Here is a 21056-nt window from a genome sequence, read left to right on the forward strand (position 1 = left end):
GGTTTTGGGTCATCATGTTTTTGTTGTCATTTGTTTCTAGGTGTTTTTTAATTTTCTCTTTGATTTCTTCAGTGATCTCTTGGTTATTTAGAAGCACACTGTTTAGCCTCCATGAGTTTGTGTTTTTTTACAGCTTTTTTCCTGTAATTGATTTCTAATCTCATAGTGTTGTTGTTGGAAAAGATACTTGATATGATTTCAATTTTTAAAAATTTTCCGAGGCTTATTTTGTGACCCAAGATGTGATCTATCCTGGAGAATGTTCTGTGTGCACTTGAGAAGAAAGTATATTCTTCCACTCTCAGGTGGAATGTCCTATAAATATCAATTAAATCTATCTGGTCTATTGTGTCATTTAAAGCTTGTGTTTCTTTATTTTCTGTTTGGATGATCTGTCCATTGGTGTAAGTGAGGTGTTAAAGTTAACACTTACTGTGTTACTGTAGATTTTCCCTTTTATGGCTGTTAGCATTTGCCTTATGTATTGAGGTGCTCCTATGTTGGGTGCATAAATTTTATAATTGTTATGTTTTCTTCTTGGATTGATCCCTTGACCATTATGTAGTGTCCTTCCTTATCTCTTGTAACAGTATTTATTTTAAAGTCTATTTTATCTGATATGAGTATTGCTATTCCAGCTCTCTTGTGATTTCCATTTGCATCGAGTATCTTTTTCCATCCCCTCCCTTTCAGTCTGTATGTGTCCCAGGTGTTAATTGGGTCTCTTGTAGACAGCATATATACAGGTCTTGTTTTTGTATCCATTCAGCTAGTCTGTGTCTTTTGGTTGGAGCATTTAATCCATTAACATTCAAGGTTCCTATTACCATTTTCTTAACTGATTTGGGTTTGTTTTTGTGGGTCTTTTTCTTCTTTTGTGTTTCCCACCTAGAGAAGTTCCTTTAGCATTTGTTGTAAACCTCGTTTGGTTATGCTGAATTCTCTTAGCTTTTGCTTGTCTGTAAAGCTTTTGATTTCTCCATCGAATCTGAATGAGATCCTTGCTGGGTGGGTAGAGTAATTTTGGTTGTAGGTTTTTCCCCTTCATCACTTTAAATATATCCTGCCACTCCCTTCTGGCCTGCAGAGTTTCTGCTGAAAAATCAGCTGATAACCTAATGGGGATTCCCTTGTATGTTATTTGTTGCTTTTTGCTTGCTGCTTTTAATATTTTTTCTTTGAATTTAATTTTTTTTAGTTTGATTAATATGTGTTTTGCTGTGTTTCTCCTAGGGTTTATCCTGTATGGGACTCTCCACGCTTCCTGGACTTGGGTGGCTATTTCCTTTCCCATGTTAGGTAAGTTTTTGATTATAATCTCTTCAAATATTTTCTCAGACTCTTTTCTTTCTCTTATTCTTCTTGGACCCCTAAAATTTGAATGTTGGTGCATTTAGTGTTGTCCCAGAAGTCTCTGAGACTGTCTTTAGTTCTTTTCATTCTTTTTTCTTTATTCTACTGCTTGGCAGTTATTTCCACCATTCTGTCTTCCAGCTCACTTATTTGGTCTTTTGCCTCAGTTATTCTGCTGTTGATTCCTTCTAGTGTATTTTTCATTTCAGTTATTGTGCTGTTCATCACTGTTTGTTCTTTAGTTCTTCTAGGTCTTTGTTAAACATTTCTTGTATTTTCTTGTTCTGTGCCTCCATTCTATTTCCGAGATTTTGGATCATCTTTACTATCATTACTCTGATTTCTTTTTCAGGTAGGTTGCCTATTTCCTCTTCATTTATTTGGTCTTGTACATTTTTACCTTGCTCCCTTGTCTGTAACATATTTTTTTGTCATTTCATTTTTTTTTTTTTTGATGGGCGGGGCTGTGTTCCTATCTTACTGGTTGTTTGGCCTGAGGTGTCCAGGACTGGAGTTTGCAGGCAGTTGGGTAGAGCCAGGTCTTGGTGCCAAGATGAGGACCTCTGGGAGACCTCACTCCGATGAATATTTCCTGGGGTCTGAGGTTCTCTGTTAGTTCAGCAGTTTGGACTCGGCACTCCCACCACAGGAGCTCAGGCCTGACCCCCGGCCTGGGAACCAAGATCCCACAAGCTGCATGGCACAGCAAAAGAAAAGAAAAGAAAAAAAAAGGGTCAGTACAATAACAAAGAATAAAAAATAAAATAAAATTAGAAAAATAAAAAATATATTAGGAAAAATAAAAATATAAGTGAAACAACTACAAGTTAAAACAGAACCACAACAGAAAAAAAAGGGGGTGGAGGTGGGGAACAAGCGAAAAGTAGCAGAACAATAACAAAGTATAGAAAATAAAATAAAATTAGAAAAATAAAAAAATTATTAGAAAAAATAAAAATGTAAGTGAAACAATAACAACAAGGTAAAACAGAACTAACAGCCTAAAAAAAAAAAGGCCAGAAAAAGCCTGGCTGTGGGGTTGGAACTTAGTGGGGGGGGTGCAGGGCTTAGGCAGGGTGGGGTTTAGGGTGAGGAAGGGCCTAGGCTCAGGGTCCCTGTGGCTGGAAAAGGCAGCACAGCTGGAGGGGGCCTGGGAGGTAAGGCCCTGGGTGGGAGTTCAGGGGTGGGGCTTAGGCTCAGCACAGCTGGAGGAAGCCTCAGAGGGTGGAGGATCAGGCCCAGAACCTCAGCAGGCTCTCTGGGGTCCAAGCAGGCAATGGAAACGCTGGCCACGTTCCTGTTCAATCCTCCGCTCTCCGCTCTCAACCCTGTCCTGTTGATCCCCTAACTGTGGGTGGGTCCCTCAGGGTGTGGGAACTCCTCCCCTCCTCCAGTAGACCCCTCAGGGGCCCCAGTCCCGTCCTGCCTCCACTTCTCTTCCCGCCTCCCTTCCCCCCACGTCTTACCCAGTCACTCGGGGGTTCCTCCCATCCCCTTAGGTGTCTGTAGTCCCCCGCCAGTGCCTGGTAGGTGCCCTAGTTGTGAGGAGATGCAAACTCCGTGTCCTCCTAATCTGCCATCTTGACTCCTAAACTTTATTCCTTTTCTTCCTCTCACTCAAAGGTACTCTGGTCTGAGCAGTGATGCCAACTTCCAAAGTAGTGGTGATAGGGAGCCAGGATGATTAAAAGCTTTCCCTTTAGAATTCTCTGCAGGCCCAGCTCAGATCCTGCAGGCCTTTCTTTGTATGAATTCAGTCTTCAACCTCTCTTCAGTTTGCACTGTGGTCTTTACTGTTATCATCCTAGGACTTCTTGTTCTGCTTCCTATTTGAAGAAAAATCTGAATTTCCATTAATGCTAATGAGAAACTTTGGCTTTAATGGTATAGAAACATGATTCTTATGCTTCTCTGGTTAGAGTTGTATTTAATTTTAATTGTTAACTGAAATACATTCAAAGTACAATCTGGCTTCTTAGTTAGGTCAAGTGCATAAAATTAATGAAATACCGATGAGGAGGTTGATGCCCAGACACAGCAGGAATGCTGCTGACAATTGAGAAAGAAAAAACTCATTCCCAGGGATGATTTATCAAAGGAACATAATGGGGAGTAGAGACAGGTGAGGGGTAAGGGAGGATTGAATTTTAAAGATGATGTCATTTACACTACAGGAAAATGTGAATGATAAAGTTTTGTTTGTTTGTTTGTTTTGTTCCACTTCTTTGTTTGAAGAGTGAGGACTTCTTCCTATGGATCATCTCTCTGGTGTCATGAAAACCTCATGTATAAAGCTATAAGTAATGTCTCCATTTTGAAGAAACAAAATTGAGAATTTCTAAGCATGAGAGTTATAGGTGACTTTCAGAGTCACCTGATTGGTGGCTTTCTCTTTCTTTAAAAAAGATGTTATTTTGTGGTTATTTTTATGGAGGCAAAATTGAAAAAGAATTTTTTTTGCTTACAACCTGCAGAATTCCTAGTCCTATGAAGGCAGAGAGATTGTTTTGTTTGGAATTATACCATCAGGGCCTAGTATAATGCCTGGCCCGTAGCATATCTTCAAAATATATTTATTAAAAATAATGTCTGAATTAATGTTTCATAAAGCTATAAGCACTTCCAGATTAAAGACATCACAGCAGATATTTTATGGCTGGTTACTAATAGGTATTTGGTAGATTCATTCCTATTTAGTGAATATATGTGGTATCCACATTGGTTTTAGCATATATTCCTGAGAATTCATTGCACAAATACCAGGAGAACCTAACCAACAGCTGCTTTTGTCATTTCAGAAGATTCTCTTTATTGTATAGTACTATTTCTTTGAAATGTGAATTTAATTTGTTTCTACCTATGATAATTTTAAGGATCAGTCTGTAAACTCTGGTTACGTGAAATGAAGAGAGTTTGGATGTTGATCAAAAAGTAAATAATGCGAAGGCTAGTAGAATTTACCTCCAGTTTTATAATAACCTTCATGGAGTCTGTGTCGAGACCAAGTTTGAGAAAAATAAGCCTTTTTATTTCTAATAGGTCAGAGCTCCATTGTGTGAAGTGCAAACATTGTCTTTCTAACAAGGTTTTATAAGTAGATCTTGATTTTGAATAATTCCTTGAAAATGTTTCTGGATAGTAGATATATCTTATATATTTACTGAATGACTGCATGGATACATGAATATAAAACACTTCTGCGAATCAGAGAATGCACTGATTGGCTCCTCAGTGCTATCAGAAGGCAAGGAGCTTTTCAACCAAATTCATAAATCAAATTTATATACTTAATATAAATGGCAAAGAAAAAATCCTGCTTCTTTTAAGTCTCATTAACTTCTAAAGTTGAGGCTAGTCACTTCTGTTAATTTTCAGTAGCAGTAAATACCAAGAAGTAGTAATATTAGGCACCAAAGACAACCTGGATATGTTTAGCAAAGTAATTCCTAAAAGGAAAGTTGAATGACAAATTGAAGTGCCGCACTAAGCCTCAAATGAAATCCATAAGCCTTGGCCAATACTTTAGCTCACTGTTACTCATAACTCTTATTATTAATGTCATTGCAATTGTAAGTGTGGACCCACTTGCTGGATACAGGGGTTTGCAAAAGGGACTGACCTTCAGGAGTGCAATGCACTAATAAGAGAACAACATCTCACAGTTCTCTGAAGATAGAGCTGTAATGCAAGACTATTATATAAGGGACAGATTTTTCTTTCAAAAGAAAGATAAACCAGCTCAAAGCCATACCCTGGCACACGGGAGAACAACACTGCATGCTGATGGCACCATGCCAGCTCTTAACAGTACCCCCAGGATTGCCCCACATCCCAACTCAGGTTTGCATTCAGGTTTAGGTGGAAGAAGTAGTATTCAGCGATGATAAGGGGTCAGACAAAATAGGCATGAACCATCATTCCACTTGCTCACTTCTGGAAGAGATATAGCCACATGCACTGTAGGCAAAAGGAAGTGAACATAGCACTGTTAAGCTCTCAAGTCAGGTTTTTATAATTCATTTCCATTACTGGCAATTACTGAGATACTTACTTAGAAATATTCCCCTTTGAAATAGATTTCTTAACAGCAAATGTCAGAAATCAGTAATGCTAGATTTTTTTTTTTTTTAATGAGGTGGTTTGGTGATGTGGAGTGTTGATTTCTTGATGTTTTACATTTTTAAGCACCTTTTTCTACCTGTGATTCCAAGTTGGACTTTCACTGAGAAATGGGTCATATGTAGGGCCCCTGATTTCTTGTGATTCCCTGACCACAAAAGTGTACTCTGCAGGGCTAGAACCCATAGCCATGGCCTTTTCTTCCAAAGCCACCCTCTCCCAAATAGGGACAGCTCTTGTTTATTTAGAAATAGCAGTCAAACTGTAAAATGACACACATTTTGACAAAGGCATGGGATTTGGTACCTGGGATTCATTACTTTTCCTATTAATGGGATTTGTATGAAGCACTTGCCCTACCCTCTCTTACCCCTGCAGCACTACCTCTGCCTAGGACAGCTTTGAACACTTTCATTAGTCTGAGACTGATAATCAAAACTCAAAGCCAGTTTCCTTTGAGCACATAGGCATGGCAAGAATGGCTTTCCCAAGCAATAGCTTAGGAAAACAAATGCTTATAATATTTAAATTGTTTCTGTTTTTCATAATTTATTTGTTTTTCCTCCCACTCTAGCCAGACTTGCTACCCCAGCATTTCTACTTTCCCGTAACAGACAATCATAAATTTCTAGAAAAGTAAGTGTCCATGGGTCTGAAGCACTGTGACGTTGTTTGTTCAAGATATTTGGAGACATTGCCAAATGCATAACAAAACACAGTTTATGGACTTCATTTGGCATTGATTTGTGCTGCAAAGCTCGGAGTATCATTTCCTCCAGAAGGTTTTGCCTTTTTAATGAGAGAAAATATTATCAACAACAGAGTTCTTGAAGAAATTTAAAATGTTTAATTTTTGAAAACCAAAACACTTCAAAATAAAGTAGCTTTAAAATGTTCTTATTTTAAATTCTTACTTTTAAATGGTGCCTTCAAAGTGATCTTTCTAAGGAGTGTTCCTTACCAACAGTCACTGGTGTTGTATCCTGGGGGACACAAACCGACTTGAAGCACTGGCCATGTTGTTACCAGTACATACATTACAAGAAACTGGCAGCAAGAAACTACTTTCCAGCGTGTACCCTGCAACTGGGCAGAGTTCTGCCCAGTTCTGAGTCAGAGTTCTGAGTCAGAACTCTTCCAGTGACCTTAGAGCCTCAAAATGGATGGAGAGGGATGAATAATCCAGATTCCCAACAAAGATAGCTTCACTCAAGTGTGAGCAGACCAGCAGACTCATTATGTCCAATAAAAAGGTGGTATAATGTTTCAGGAAATCCACTGCAAATGAATTAGAATGAAAAATAAATAAAAAAGCAAGTCAGTTTCTCAGATAAGAATAGAAATGCCTGTTACCCACTGGAATAGAAAGGGTGAAACAAAGGGGAAAACTGGAGGGGCCTAACAACCCCCAGAAGGTCACATGTCCTCCATAATGTCGACTTCCCTTACTCAGATCCTTCCTTTGCTAGGAAAAACAAAACAAAGCTAAGGAACAAAACTATTAGGTAGGCCCAGCACAAATGTCAGTCAACTTTGAAAGAAAAAGCATTGTTATAGGTGATGCTAGGCCCAGTCTGTCACTGGCTTGTCTGCAGGCTCCATAAACCAGATTCCTGGTCACACCCCCAGAGTTTCTCATTCTATAAGTTTAGGGTGGTGGGGGTATTTCCAGAGTTGGCAATTTTGACAAATTCCCAGGTGATATGATACTGCTTATGTGGTATCACACTTTGAGAATCATTGTTCTAGCATAAATCGTTAGCTTTGTGATCCAAGGAAATTGAAGCACATGGATTTAAGGTAACCTTGTGATAGTTTGGATTTATTCTCATGTAGGTGTCTGCCTCTGCAAATTACAATACAGAAGGCCTTTACTTGGATAATTCAGGCTCAAAAACTGCATTAAGATATTTTCATTGAAATATTTTAAGTATAAGGTGTTTTTTTTTTCCCCAGGGGAGTAGAAGGGGAATGTTTCTAAATCACCCTGTGACTTGCTTTATTGCCCTTTCTTGTTTTGCATAGGGATAACAAGGTACTGTTTGCTCTAGGAAGCATCTATTGACCTGTTCTCTAATAATGGCTTTAGTCTGATTTCCTGTTTGTACAAGGTCTGGAAAAAACTGTGTTAGGAAGTGGAGCAAGTGAATGGGCATAGAGTTTTCTAGATAAGCTAGTTGCAAGATACATTCTTTTCGTATCATGTCAGTGGGAAAGGTCACTGGCAGTCTGATGGTGAGTTTATGATGTGTCGTTACATCATAACTGGATGAACCAAAGAAGTGCCTCCTGTTTTCCTTCAGGCCAGGCTCTAACTAGGAAGACCCTGAAAGAGGTCATGGAAGAACCTCAGAATCTCTAGGAGCGATGTTGGGGCAATTGATAAGTATTTTATCCCACAAAACTGCAAAATGACAAGGGATCAGAATAATCTTAGTGTTAACTTAAACCAACTCTTGGTTTAAGTTAATGCCAGTATAAAGTTCGTAACTCCTAATCTATTTTGCCTGCATTTCCAACCTTTGTTTTTGTAGGCCTACCTAAGTTTCTCCATGTGGATATCACTTGTGTTTGTCTTAGTTATAGTGCCAATGAGATTATGATCAATTAACCCCAAACTTTTAGAATATATAATAATTCTTTAAAGACAACTGCTCATCTGCAAAATAAAAGCCCTGGTGAACGCTCTTTAAAACTCACAGCTTAGGCTTCTCTGGTGGCGCAGTGGTTGAGAGTCCGCCTGCCGATGCAGGGGATACTGGTTCGTGCCCCGGTCTGGGAAGATTCCACGTGCTGCGGAGCAGCTGGGCCTGTGAGCCATGGCCGCTGAGCCTGTGCGTCTGGAGCCTGTGCTCTGCAACGGGAGAGGCCACAACAGTGAGAGGCCCGCGTACCACAAAAAAAAAAAAAAACCTCGCAGCTCAACATAAAAGTCTGGGTCTCATACTGGTGGCAAAGGGCAGCTTTTAGAGTCATCTCTTACATCTCCTAAAACAGACTTCCAAAGCAGGTACTTCAGGTGGAGTGTCAGGTGTTCAGTTTAATCACATGGAAAGCCACCTTCATTGTGGGCAAGAAACATCTTTGCAGTGATCATTGTTATTCTGATGCTTTTTGAGTCGAGTTTCTGACACTTGTATCTAAGAGTCCTATGATCACAGGACCTTTTGGATTGTAGAAATGGGGGCAGAACCCAGAATCACTGAGACTTCTCCAAACAGAAATAATACTCAGTCAGAATGAAGGCTTTGGACACAACCAGCACTGACCCTACTTGTCCTCTCGTCATATCTAGATGTATCTGATGAACTTCACAATTCCAGGCCTTAGACACACACCACCTCATCTTTGGGGTCTCTCCCTATAAGTCTGACTAAGTAAGGATCCACTGTTCTCTTCTGCATTATTTTGCTGCTGGAAAACTTAGATCTGCCACTTGGGTGTCTACATTAAGAAGCAGAAGTTCCTCTTTGCCTCTGGGAAATCTAGATGAGAGGACAATCAAAGGCAACCAGAGGACACATATGGAAGTAGCTCCAAAGGTGGACTCTTGTAAATTCAGGAAGTAGGAAAAACTTACCTATTGGCACTTGCCCAGTTTCCCTTTTGGTGTACTCCTCTCTGTCTAAGATGTACCTAGCGCCCTTAAGCTGTGGTCTGGCTCTCCAGTGGGCCTTTGGGCCTTGTAGGTTTGCCTACAGTGGCAAGTAGGAGTGTGCTAAGAGGACCACGAGGGAGAGTATGTAAAATTGAAACGGTCCCAGAGAACCACACTAGAAGATAGGATCTATGAGGGGAGGGATCTTGTCTGTCCAGTTCACCCCACAGTCCTTAGCACCTGGCCCAGTGTGTGGCACATAGTAGGTGCCGCACAAATACTTGTGGACTAACTTAGTGAACGAACATACAAAGTCAGGATGTATGGTTCAGTATGGATGCCATTCGGTTACGTACCTGCTCTTATCCCAGTGGGCTATGAGTTAGAAAAGAGTAGATCATCTAATGTAGATGACTTCGGTGACTGATGAGAACTGAAGTGCCTCAGGCCAGACTGGGAGGTACTCAGGAGACAGCCACTGATGGAAAAGGAGGTGACTTAGGACCTAAGGAAAGGAAAACACATGTTTATTGAATGCCTGTGTTGCTAGGTGCTTTACACACATTATCACTTTTGCTTCTTGCAATAGCCTTGAGTAGTAAGTCTTAGTCTGTGTGATTTATTGATGGGGAAACTAAGACCAGACAGGCAAACTTGCAAGCTAGGATTTGTACCCAGGTCTTTTGGATCCAAAGCTAATCTGGATTAGATAAGTTGGTAATGGAGAAAGGGTTGTGGGGGCTCTTTCCCCGAAAGTTTGATTGGAACATGACATGAATTTGGTATTACATCTCCAGTGCCCCCACTGTGACTCCACAAGACATTACCCCCAGCTATTCACAGCTCCCTGACTCAGCTTTTCAGTGAGTGTTAGTTCAGAATTCCTAATGAGAACCAACTGACCCAGCTTGGAGAGAATATAAAACAACCAGGTACAAATGTAGCTTCATGTACTCATCTCCTCATTAGGTATGAAAGTGGTACAAGATTGTTTTAGAAGAGGGTGGTGTGAGAAGACAATGATCAGCATTTCGAGGACAGACAAGTGTAGCCAATATTCACCTGCAACCCACTTCCTTCTTTTGTTCTTCGATGAACATCCATCCCTATTTCCTTGCCAAGATGAAATGCTTCTACTCTTCTTACTTCTTGCCCGAGTACATTGGACACATTATATTTGAGTCTGTTGTCAGCTGAGTCATAGGTGACCGATGCATGTTAAATATTATATATATATATATTGTGCTAACATCTGCTGCCAAAGTAAAGAAATGATGCCTTGTGGCAGTTACTGACAAAACAGGACAAAGTCTTTCGGCCTTCACTTTTACTATAGCTGTGCTGGATCAGTCATTGCAAGGAACATGATAAAGGTAAAGGATGTGAGGGAGAGCCCCACTCAGATTTCCCTTCAACAGAGAAGCTGCTGTGAGGATCCTAGTGAGCCAACAGCCTCCAGCTGCCACACCTTTGTGACCCACTCTAGCACCTGCTCACGCCAAATCCATGATGTCGCCAAGCTGCTTCCAGCCAATGGCCAAACGTGCTGAGGGTATTCGAGCTGGGCTCCTTCTGCCCAGCATTGACTCTTCTCAGTCTTTGCTCTGGGTCTTCTCACTGGCCTAAGATATCTCAGAGTTGTGTTACATACAGTCTTAGGCTTTTCCTACCCAATTCTCCTTCATTCCTTCTTTCCTTTCGTAGTGTCCCACCTACTCCATGGTTTGAAGTTGTCCCCTGCCTGCTTCTTCTCACTCTCCCTTCTATCTTTCATAGGCATTTCTCTCAATAAATCTCTTGCGTGTCTAATTCTGTCTTGACATCTTCTTCTTAGAGGATCTGAACTGACAGAGGATGTTAACATTCAGGGGAATTTCATGGCGCCCAATTGTAGGAAGTAGAGCTGGGACTCCTGGGGAAAGACATTTTCTTCAAACAGCAGTAGAGATGGTTTCTCAGATTCATCCTAGTCCCTGAACTTGAACTGTCATTAGTACAGGCTAAGTGACTCTAATTTGTAGAGGTTAGAATGACTCCAATCTATACAGTAGAGTTTTAGAATTCCTGTCTAGTCAAACAATTATGGGACTAATTACATTTACAAACTAAATAATTACATTATACATGAAAGAGTTAATGAAACTTCAAAGGTGCCTAGATGTAAAATGGAGTAACCAAGATGCTGAGAGAACAAGACACTTAAAAATTAGGTCTCCATATTCTTGACTTAATAAGTTCCTCCAGTCTTGAATGAAAAGCCCCTTTCTAGTAATTTCTGAGGAATTTCTTCTGTTGTGGGGAAAAAAGTCCTTGGGATGTTTAGGCCCAATACAAAACTTTGCAAAGTGAGCCCTAAGCAGCTTTGCCATACCTTCTCCCAAGAGACTGAAAATTTCTTCTATTTTTTGCCCACTCATAGTTAAGATAGAGGTTGAAGGAAAGTCAGTATGCTATCAACTTGCGGATTTTAGTATAGGATGATCTGACTTTCATTAGGGAACACCCAACCGTCCGAATTTCCTCTTGGGATGGTGTTTTCATGTGTTCATGGCACTGTAGGCTTTTTCTAGTATGCACGTTCTTTCAGCCTCTACCCGTACCCAGTTCCAAAGCTACTTCACATTTATAGGTATTCGTTATAGCAGCACCCTACTTCTTAGTTCCAATTTCTGTCTTAGTCTGTTGGATCTGCTACAACAAAAATAGCATAGACTGGGTGGCTTATAAACAACAGAAATTTATTTCTCACAGTTCTGGAGGCTGGGATTCCAAGATTGAGGTGCTGGCAGATTCTGTATTTAGTGAAGGCCCACGTCCCACTTCCTGGTTCATAAATGGTTGACTTCTCACTGTACTCTCACATGGGGAAAGGGGCAAGGGAACTCTTTTTGTCTTTTTGATAAGGGCACTAATCCCATTCATGCCCTCATGACCTAATCAACTCCCAAATGTCCCACCTACAAATACCATCTCACTGGGTTCAGAATTTGAATTATGGAGGGACACAAACATTCAGTCTATAGCAGATGTTCTATCTTCCCAAAGATGAATCTCAGATCTTTTTACTGGGCCATATTCTGAGAGTCCCGTGGGGAGAGGTTGTATGTTTGGGTATGTGGAGGTGGGGGGAAATTTTCTCATTTCAGTAGTTAGACTTTCACTTAATCCCCTGTTTTCAATACCAGGCACCCTCTCTCAGCTTTGTCTGACATTCCTGATTCTGTGTCTGACATTCCTGTTCATTTTCTCTAATAAAGTGTAGAGAAGAAAGTTCTCTGTTCTAGTTTGCTGCTCAGATAGGGAAGAGACTGACACCTGTAGTAAAGAATGGAAGAAGAGGACCTGTGAGTCTAATTTCGCGTTAGAGAAACTTTCAGTGAATTCTCTTTTCAAGTCCACTGTCCACCTCCAATTTCAGAGACATTGAGATCTCCCATTCCTTCTAAAATTTTGTTGCAGTTAAATCCCCTCTTATTCTCTGTCTATATTTATGCCTTCTCTCTCCCCTCACGCCCATTTTATTTGAGGTTTGAGATGGAACAGGGGGTAAACGCACGTGTTCAGTCTTTCACGTTTAACTGGAAGACGCCTGCAGAGGAGCTCTGGAGGGTGTGCGTGGCAGCAGTTATTCCTTTTGGCAGGGAGGGGGAGTTATAGAGAGGAGTAAACTTTTAAACTTTATAAACTATGGTAGGCTTGGGAGATCATACCTAACTCTATGATTTGACCCTGAAGAGAATGGAGAACCTATGGAATCTGCTGAGTATGAGTAGAATAAGCTCCAGACAGCTTAGACTTCAAAGCAGTTAACCTTTTGTACTGTCACTGAGTTAATTTTCTGAGTTGCCTAAGATGAGATTACATGGGATATACTGTGGTAAAATGATCAAGAAGCCACCAAAAAATCGGTTTTCTTTGGGTGTACAGAAATCTGAAAATTCAGTTATCCTTTAATAATTAGTAACTTATTGATCTGGTTGAGCTGGAAGATTGGCTACATGCAGGGGATTAATCAAATAAGTAACAAATATTGAGAATTATGAAAGGAGTTGTGAATATAGAGAGGAAGAAAGCTAGATTGAATCTTGTGATGTTGTATTGGAATTGGAGGTACAGGCGTTAATTCATCATTATCAATATATAGAGCTAAATATAGATATATAGATGCAAATCTGTGCATATTGCAGTAATATAAATAGAGAACTAAATTTAGATGTAATTCTATGGTGTGTGTGCATGTGTGTGTGTATATATATACATATATTTACTAGCTCTGTCTAATGAAAGGGCCTGGGAGCAGCAACAGCCCAGTAGCAAGGGATACATCTTGGGGACATAGATCTTGGCTTTTAAATACCATTCTCTATTAAAAGCAACCAAGTCTCTGAGTAAATGGTTGATTACTCATCAGGGCAGAGGAAGTAAAAAAGTAGCCTGGAACATTTTTTGACATCAGAAAGTAAAGAATGTTCAAGAAATACTGGGACTTATAGAAAGGACATGGAAGCCAGCTTGAAAGGGCTCTCACTGGCCAACTCTGGGACAATTTGAGCATCAAAATAATAATAGATTATAACCAATTAAGTAAAACATGAATCTGCATGTTACACTAATGAATAATGTATATATAGATAGGGAGAAGAGAAAATTCTTACAGTAGAATGGCAACTAATAAATGACAGAATTAGAAAAACACCATTTGGCACTATCATAATAATAGTCAGTTCAGGCAAGAAACATTAGTGGATGCTCGGACTAGTGGATAAAAATTTGATGAGAGAGAGGATGTTTACTTAGTGTCAGAGTATCTCCCCACAAAATAATTTTTAATTACAAAAGGAAAAAGAATAATTTTAAGTGAAGAATCCTGGCAAGGACCACCTTAATTAAGTAATCAGTTAATATCACCGGTAATGAGACAATTTAAATTATGTACCACCCAATAGGATACAACAAGATGAACATTTTTGTGATATATTCCTGCTAAAAGTCATAACCTGAATCTGATCACGAAGAAACATGGGGAAAACCCATATGGATGGATGGTCTATAGAATAACTGGCCTGTACTCTTCTAAAATTTCAAGATCATGTAAATCAAGGAACAGCTGAAAAATAGTCTCTATATTAAAGAAGACTAAACAGACATGATAATTAAATACTACATATGATCTTAGATTGTATATTTTTTACTATAAAGCAGTGGTTCTCCAAGTGTGATCCCAGGACCAGACCTTCAGCACCACCTGGGAACATGGTTAGAAATACAAAACTTTGGACCCCATGCCAAACCCACTGAATCAGAAACCTTGGGTTTGGGAGCCAGTAATCTGTGTTTAATGAGACTTTCCACTGATTCTGATGCACACTAAAAGTTTGAGATCCATTGCTGTAAATCAGATTGTTGGGGCAATTGTTAAAACTGTAGAGTAGTTGGAAATAATAAATCAGTGTTAATTTCCTGCTTTCATGTCACTGTAGGGAATACATTACTAAATTTACTCTTATATGGTTCAAGAATAAAAAGTTCTTGATAATATATATGCAACTTTTCTGTATGTTTTTAAAAATCTCAAAATTTAAAAAAATGGGAGGGGCTAAGCTATGTATTTATCATATTAGGAAAAAAGTCTGACTCATATTCATTCCAACTGCCTTTATGTAATCAAATGTGGCACTAAATACAAAGGATGTATATTCCATTACATGTATGGTTAAATCTGCTATGGAAAATAGTTTGTTCTCCCAAGAACCATCTGTGTTTATTTTCAGGTTGAACCAACCCTAAGGTTGCTAACATTCTTTAAAACCATGTTGATGAATGACACAATCTCTGAATCACATCAAAGCCAATATGGTTTCTTTGGGGATTCCGTATCAGTGGAAAAACATTTCTGCTGAATAGCATCTGCCTATCCGTATGTAGAAAGAGTCAATACACTGAACTGAAAAATAATTGTTTTCAAATAATTGGCTAATGACATACACAGCCCCTTTTTCTCAGCTGCATTACTAATTGCCCGAATATGATCCATGATCTGATTTTTTTCCCTTGGTGTAGTTCTTTGCAAGACTTTTCCATTGTACACAACTAAAATACAGCAAGAGCAAAATATAGCCTGAGACAAGTACGTATGTTGGATTAGATTCAAATATGCAGGGTTTTATCTAGAAGGAAAAATCCTTTTAGAGTTAGAAAGGAAGTGAATCAGGCCCATGGACCTTGGCTAACTGACCAATACACAAACATTGGTGGTTGGTGGTTGTTTTTCTACTTTTGGTTGTCTACTTTGAAGCCATTGTTCAACATCCAAATCCCCAGCTCTGTTCTTCCTGGCATTTTGGTGGTTATGCATTTGTTCTGAGACTGTAAATGGTGAGTTCTCTTCCAACTGAAAAGTGTTCCTTCCCCAGCCATAATCCTTCAGAAGAACTGAATCTGATCAGTTATGTCACAAGTGAAGAAGACTACATTTGTTTTAACGGAGTTTATTTAGAACATCCTGCTGCTAATGTCAGCACACAGATTGGGCAAGTTCCACCAAAATAACTTTCAGACTATTTGTACTCAATTAAATGTTTATTTAAAATTTCCTTTGGTTTTTACTGCCGAAAATGTATTGTTCATTTTTCACATACCAGGCACTGTTGTTTAGTCTCAAGGGCATTACTTGTTACAAATTTAACAACTGTGACATATTAAAAACAACATTTAGGGAAGAAATTAGGGCTGAGAGGATGTGACCAGATGTTTCCGTGGTGTTTCGCCAAAATGTCACTTAAATGCCAACAAGATTTTAAAAGGAATTTTTTCCCAAAGTCTCTCTACCCACTTGACTGACCCCAAAAGATGTTGCTATCATAGTTGTATTAGAAAACCCATTTAATTTTCTTTTTAATCACAGTTTTATAGAAGATACTTAAAGTCTTTTCACTGTCATTTTTTTTCTTTTATGATTTTGCTATGGCAATAAAGATAATCCTGGCTATGCCACATGCTACCTCTGTGACCCAAATTTTCTTATGACCAAAATAGGGATGCTGGTACCTACCTATGATTATTATGGAAATTAAGTGAGATAATGTATGTGGCACTCTTAGCCCAGTACTTGGCACATAATAATGGCACATTAGTTTGTTATTATTATTACAAACAGTGCTAATTATTGATACAAGCAAAAACCCCCACTAAGTGCCCTGCTGCTGAATTTCTTTAAAAGAAAGGCAGTCTTTCCTGCAAGTATCCCTTAAGTTCCAGTCTTCTTTTGAGATTGTCAAATCACACTAGGAAAAACATCCTGCCAAGAGGCAACGTCAAAAGAAAGTCATTATTTTTTAGATAAATCTGCTGGTAATTAGGTTAGACCTCTCTGAGCTGATTTCTAAATTCAGGAGCATTTAGAGAAGTAGCATGCAGGTAAATACAACAGAATAAAGAGATTGTATGCACCCCAAGTGGAGGATTCTAGGTTTGCGCTCCTTCTGTGGGTATTGTGTTGATGTAGGAGGGTTAATAGAGCGTTAGACTGGGGCTCTAGAGTTTTATGATATACAAAAATATAAAAGTCAGTGAAGCAAATGCTGTACAACGGAGGGAAAAGGGATAAGCTTGATCCAGAAATATTTTGGAGGGTGGAGACATTCCAAGCATACCATTCCATGACTATGCCAATGGAATGTGGGCACAGCACAAGAACAATGTCCAAGGCTGGAGAGCTTTAGAGGACCAGGGAAATTCTGAGTGAAAAACGCAAAGCAGTGAAGAACATCACCCTCTGCTCCCAACCAAGTTTCCCTGTTTACAGATTGAATTGTGAATTCTGAGTGAATTTTAGGTCCATGGACTATGGATTCCAAAATTTGGTACCAAATAATTATAGATACATTTTTCAAATGTACAGCTCTCCTCTGGCATCTCTCTCTTTCACACACACACACACACACACACACACACACACACACACAAACTTATTACATTTAAATCCCAAACTAGAAATTTTGTCTCTTTCCATTATCTTTGACTCCAGGTGGGTAAGCTGCCATAATGAAACTTTACCAATTAAAAAAATAAACATTTATATGGACAGATTTTCCATATTAATCATGGAAATTTGTTCCCAAATTCCTTGAATGAAGTTTATTTGCTTGCTGTAATGGTTGTTGGTTTTTCTTCATTAGTGTTTGTGATCATTCAAGACATGAAAAGATTTGGGGGTTTTTTGGATTTTATTCTTTTTTTTTTAATTGAAGTACAGATTTACTGCTGTACAGCAAAGTGATTCAGCTATACATATACATGCATTCTTTTTTCTTGACATTTTTTTCCATTATGGTTTATCATAGGATACTGAATATAGTTCTCTGCTATACAGTAGGACCTTGCTCTTTACCCATTCTGTATATAAAAACTTACATCTGCTAACCCCACCCTCCCACTCCATCCCTTTTCCAACCCCCTCCCCCTTGGCAGCCACCAGTCTGTTCTCTATATCCATGATTCTGTTTCTGTTTCATAGATAGGTTCATTTGTGTCATATTTTAGAATCCACATATAAGTGATATCATATGGTATTTGTCTTTCTCTTTCTGACTTACTTCACTTAGCATGATAATCTCTAGTAGCATCCATGTTGCTGCAAATGGCATTATTTCATTCTTTTTATGGCTGAGTAATATTCTATTGTATATATGTACCACATCTTAGGTTGTTTCCCTGTCTTGGCTGTTGTAAATAGTGCTGCTATGAACATAGGGGTGCATGTATTTTTTTGAATTATAGTTTTGTCCGGATATATGCCCAGGAGTGGGATTTCTGGATCATATGGTAATTCTATTTTTAGTTTTCTGAGGAACCCCTGTACTGTTTTCCACAGTGGCTGTACCAACTTACATTCCCACCAACAGTGTAGGAGGGTTCCCTTTTCTCCACAACCCCTCCAACATTTGTTATTTGTAGACTTTTAATGATGGCCATTCTGATTGGTGTGAGGTGGTACCTCATTGTAGTTTTGATTGCATTTCAAGACATGAGAAGATTTTAATTTGAAAGACCCCTGCCATGCCCAAGAACTATATTGGCCTATAGTTTGTGGATATGGTTGTGTCTGTTTGCAGTAGTTTATCTTCATTCTGCTCTGTAAATAAACTGAACAAATGAGGAGACACTTGGATGTCCAAAAAGGACTGAAGATTTTTCAATAAAAAGTTCAGTCAAATGTCTTTCAAAAAATACTTTGCAGACTATTTTACTAAAGAAGCATTCCTTTTTTCTTTTTTAACTTGATAATCTATTTAACTGAAGAAGAGCAAGTCAGTTTATGGCAAAGAACCATTCAGGAGGTTGCCTGGAGGTGGGAAGACTCAGTGTTTCTCAAAGGTGGGGTGTAGCTCATCTCTATCAGAATGCCCTGGGGAGCTTTTAAAACTTCAGATATTTAGGCCCCCCTCCAGCCCTACTGAGTCCAGATCTCTGGGTGGGACTCAGAAGCTGCATATTTAATGAGCTCTGCAGGTGATTCTTATGTATCTTAAAAAGTAAGGGGTCTCTTCAAAGTGGAAATTAGTAGTTATGTCATAAAAGCCAGTAGTGCCTTCTGCCCTGGCACTTTTCTAGCTTTGAAGAAGGGGTCAATGGTACATTGCCTTTGAAAAAATTCCAGTTTGAATGAAGAGCAAGTCATTTTCCCTCTTCTCAATGTTTTCTCCTAGCTCTGTTTTCCTCCAGGGGCTCAATTGTCCAGCCTTCTTCACAGAGAATAGCATTTGGAGTTGAGCAGCTCCTAAAACATTGTTATTATTATTTTTGGTCCTTGTTTGTTCCTAATATCTCTGCATTGCTGATCAGTGACCATGATCTGCACTTTCAGGCAAGAAAAAGAACACATTCTAGCAGCTGAGTCACCTGACAGTTACCAGGTATGAAGTAGATCTCAGTCTCTGACAACACCTTCTATTGGGCAGTGGTTCTTAAACTTGTGTGCTCATTGGAAATTCCTGGGAAGGTTTAAAACTCCCAATGCCTAGGCCATACCCCTGACCAATGTCATCAGAGCCTCTGAAGTAGGACCCAGGCATTAGTACTTTGATAAACACCCCTGGTGATGCCAGGGTGCAACTTAGGCCAAGAACCATGGTTCTGGGGACATCTGCAGAAAGTGCATTGAGGCCTTTAGAGCACCTTAGGCTGATCATCAATATTTCTCTTTACAGATGGCACTTTTCCTGTTTTCCGGTACACCCTAGAAGGACGAGAAAGTTTAGGAGATATTTCTTACAGAAATTTCTTCCTGGAAGAGAATTTTAAAGTTTCTTTAGAGTGTTCAGCCACCATTACAGGAGATCCAGTACACATGTGTAGTCTTAACCACAGTGTGCACTACCCCTGCACACCTATGAAACTACCCTACACCAACCCTTCACTTTGTCTGTTTCAAGATAATCTACGAAATTTATCAGTTTGGGGCTCTTTGCTGTCTTCTCAAGAGCCAGTAACAGATCTCCAGTGAGCTGAAACAGGGAAAGTTGTTTTAAACCATTGACTGCTTAATAAATTAGCACTAGACGGCTCTTTGCCTAATTTATCTCTGAAAGCCAGTTTCCCAGGGTATCAGAGCAATACCACAAGAAAAATTATTTCCATTAAACACCACAAAAATGTCTTTCCTGTGATACTTCACTGAAAGGGTGACATGTACGAGATTCTCAGTCACAAAACAGGAAAGAAATGTTTGAAAGTTAAATTAAAAAGTAAAGCACAGTTAGGATTTTATTGAGCTTAAGCCCCATTCCTACCCCCTAAACATATAAATCTGTTCTGTGTTCTGTGTCTCCCACTCAGATGGGTGATAAATTTTGGATGCTGAATTCTTATGTCTCTAAAAATAACGTTTACCTAAAGTGAAGTGCAACATCTGGGTCCATTGAAGGAGCATGAAGTGGCCTTTCAGGTTAATTATTTGTGTGGCCAGGTTAGGTTTCCCAGCCCTGAAAATGATACTGGTTTTGTTTCTCTTGGCCCCTGCCCACCACAGGTAAAGAATACTGTCCCAGTGACTTTCCCATAGACCTATTCCTTCATGCAGAATGTTGCCATCAGTGCCCTGACACTGAGGAAATGGAATATTTTCCATCTGCTCCCTGAGCTGAGGACCTGCTGTGCCTGGAGGTCTCTTGGTTATTTGGTTAGAAATAGACTGAAGAGTCCCCCAGTGCTGTCATAGTGGGTGCCATCAGAACAGATCATGGGTCTCTAGTATTCTCAAAGGAGTGTTTCTCTCTGCGGTTCTCATCAAACGCGTGTCTACTTCTCTACTCCAGAAAGTGGATTGAGATGGTCCATATGCATCTTTAGACACTGCCTGAGTAGGCTGGCATTAGATTTATCAAAATAAGAACTCTTCATCCCCTTTTATACCTCTCAAGTCCATATTCCAAAACAGGCTGATACCGTGGAAAAAGAAGCCTTATGAAGGAATGGGGCAAGAGCAACCAGCTGTCCAGGGTGATCCTGGGAAATTATGGTCTTTCTTTCCTTTTTTTTATGGATAACATCACAGACAGTCTTGAAATAAATTTTTTAAATCTCTAGATCTTTGTATAAATTTGAGTCCAAACATTTGTATCCACAACATAAATTTTTCCAGGCACTGACTCAAGACCCGGGAGTTATCTTTTCATTTTTCCCCTCTTCCCTACCAAATTCTGTTTGTTATTTCTTCTCTTCTTTTCCATTTTCTTGGCCACTAACTCACTTTAAGTCTTAATGCTTCCTTTTAGTCTATTATAAAAGGCTTCTAACTCATCCTCAAACTTTTAGCCTTTCAAAATTAAAGGCCATTCTTTTTTTAAAAAATTTATTTAATTTGTTTTTTTTTTTTTGGTGTGTTGGGTCTTCACTGCTGCACATGGGCTTTCTCTAGTTGCAGCGAGTGGGACTACTCTTCATTGTGGTGCGCGGGCTTCTCATTGCAGTGGCTTCTCTTGTTGTG

General features: G+C 39.4%; 1 protein-coding gene across 1 annotated transcript in view; it reads left to right on the forward strand.

The window, feature by feature from the left end:
• Positions 1–21056, forward strand: part of LOC309819227 (uncharacterized protein) — a gene marked incomplete at its 5' end in the record, with an annotated part of 243055 nt that overhangs the window by 154865 nt on the left and 67134 nt on the right. The window contains one exon of the mRNA XM_082649367.1: positions 1234–1299. Within this exon, the coding sequence (XP_082505493.1) occupies positions 1234–1299 (66 nt within the window). The remainder of the gene's footprint in view (positions 1–1233; positions 1300–21056) is intronic.

This window comes from Grampus griseus (assembly GCF_964374135.1).
Source record: "Grampus griseus genome assembly, chromosome: 2".
In the NCBI taxonomy this organism is placed as follows: Eukaryota; Metazoa; Chordata; class Mammalia; order Artiodactyla; family Delphinidae; genus Grampus; species Grampus griseus.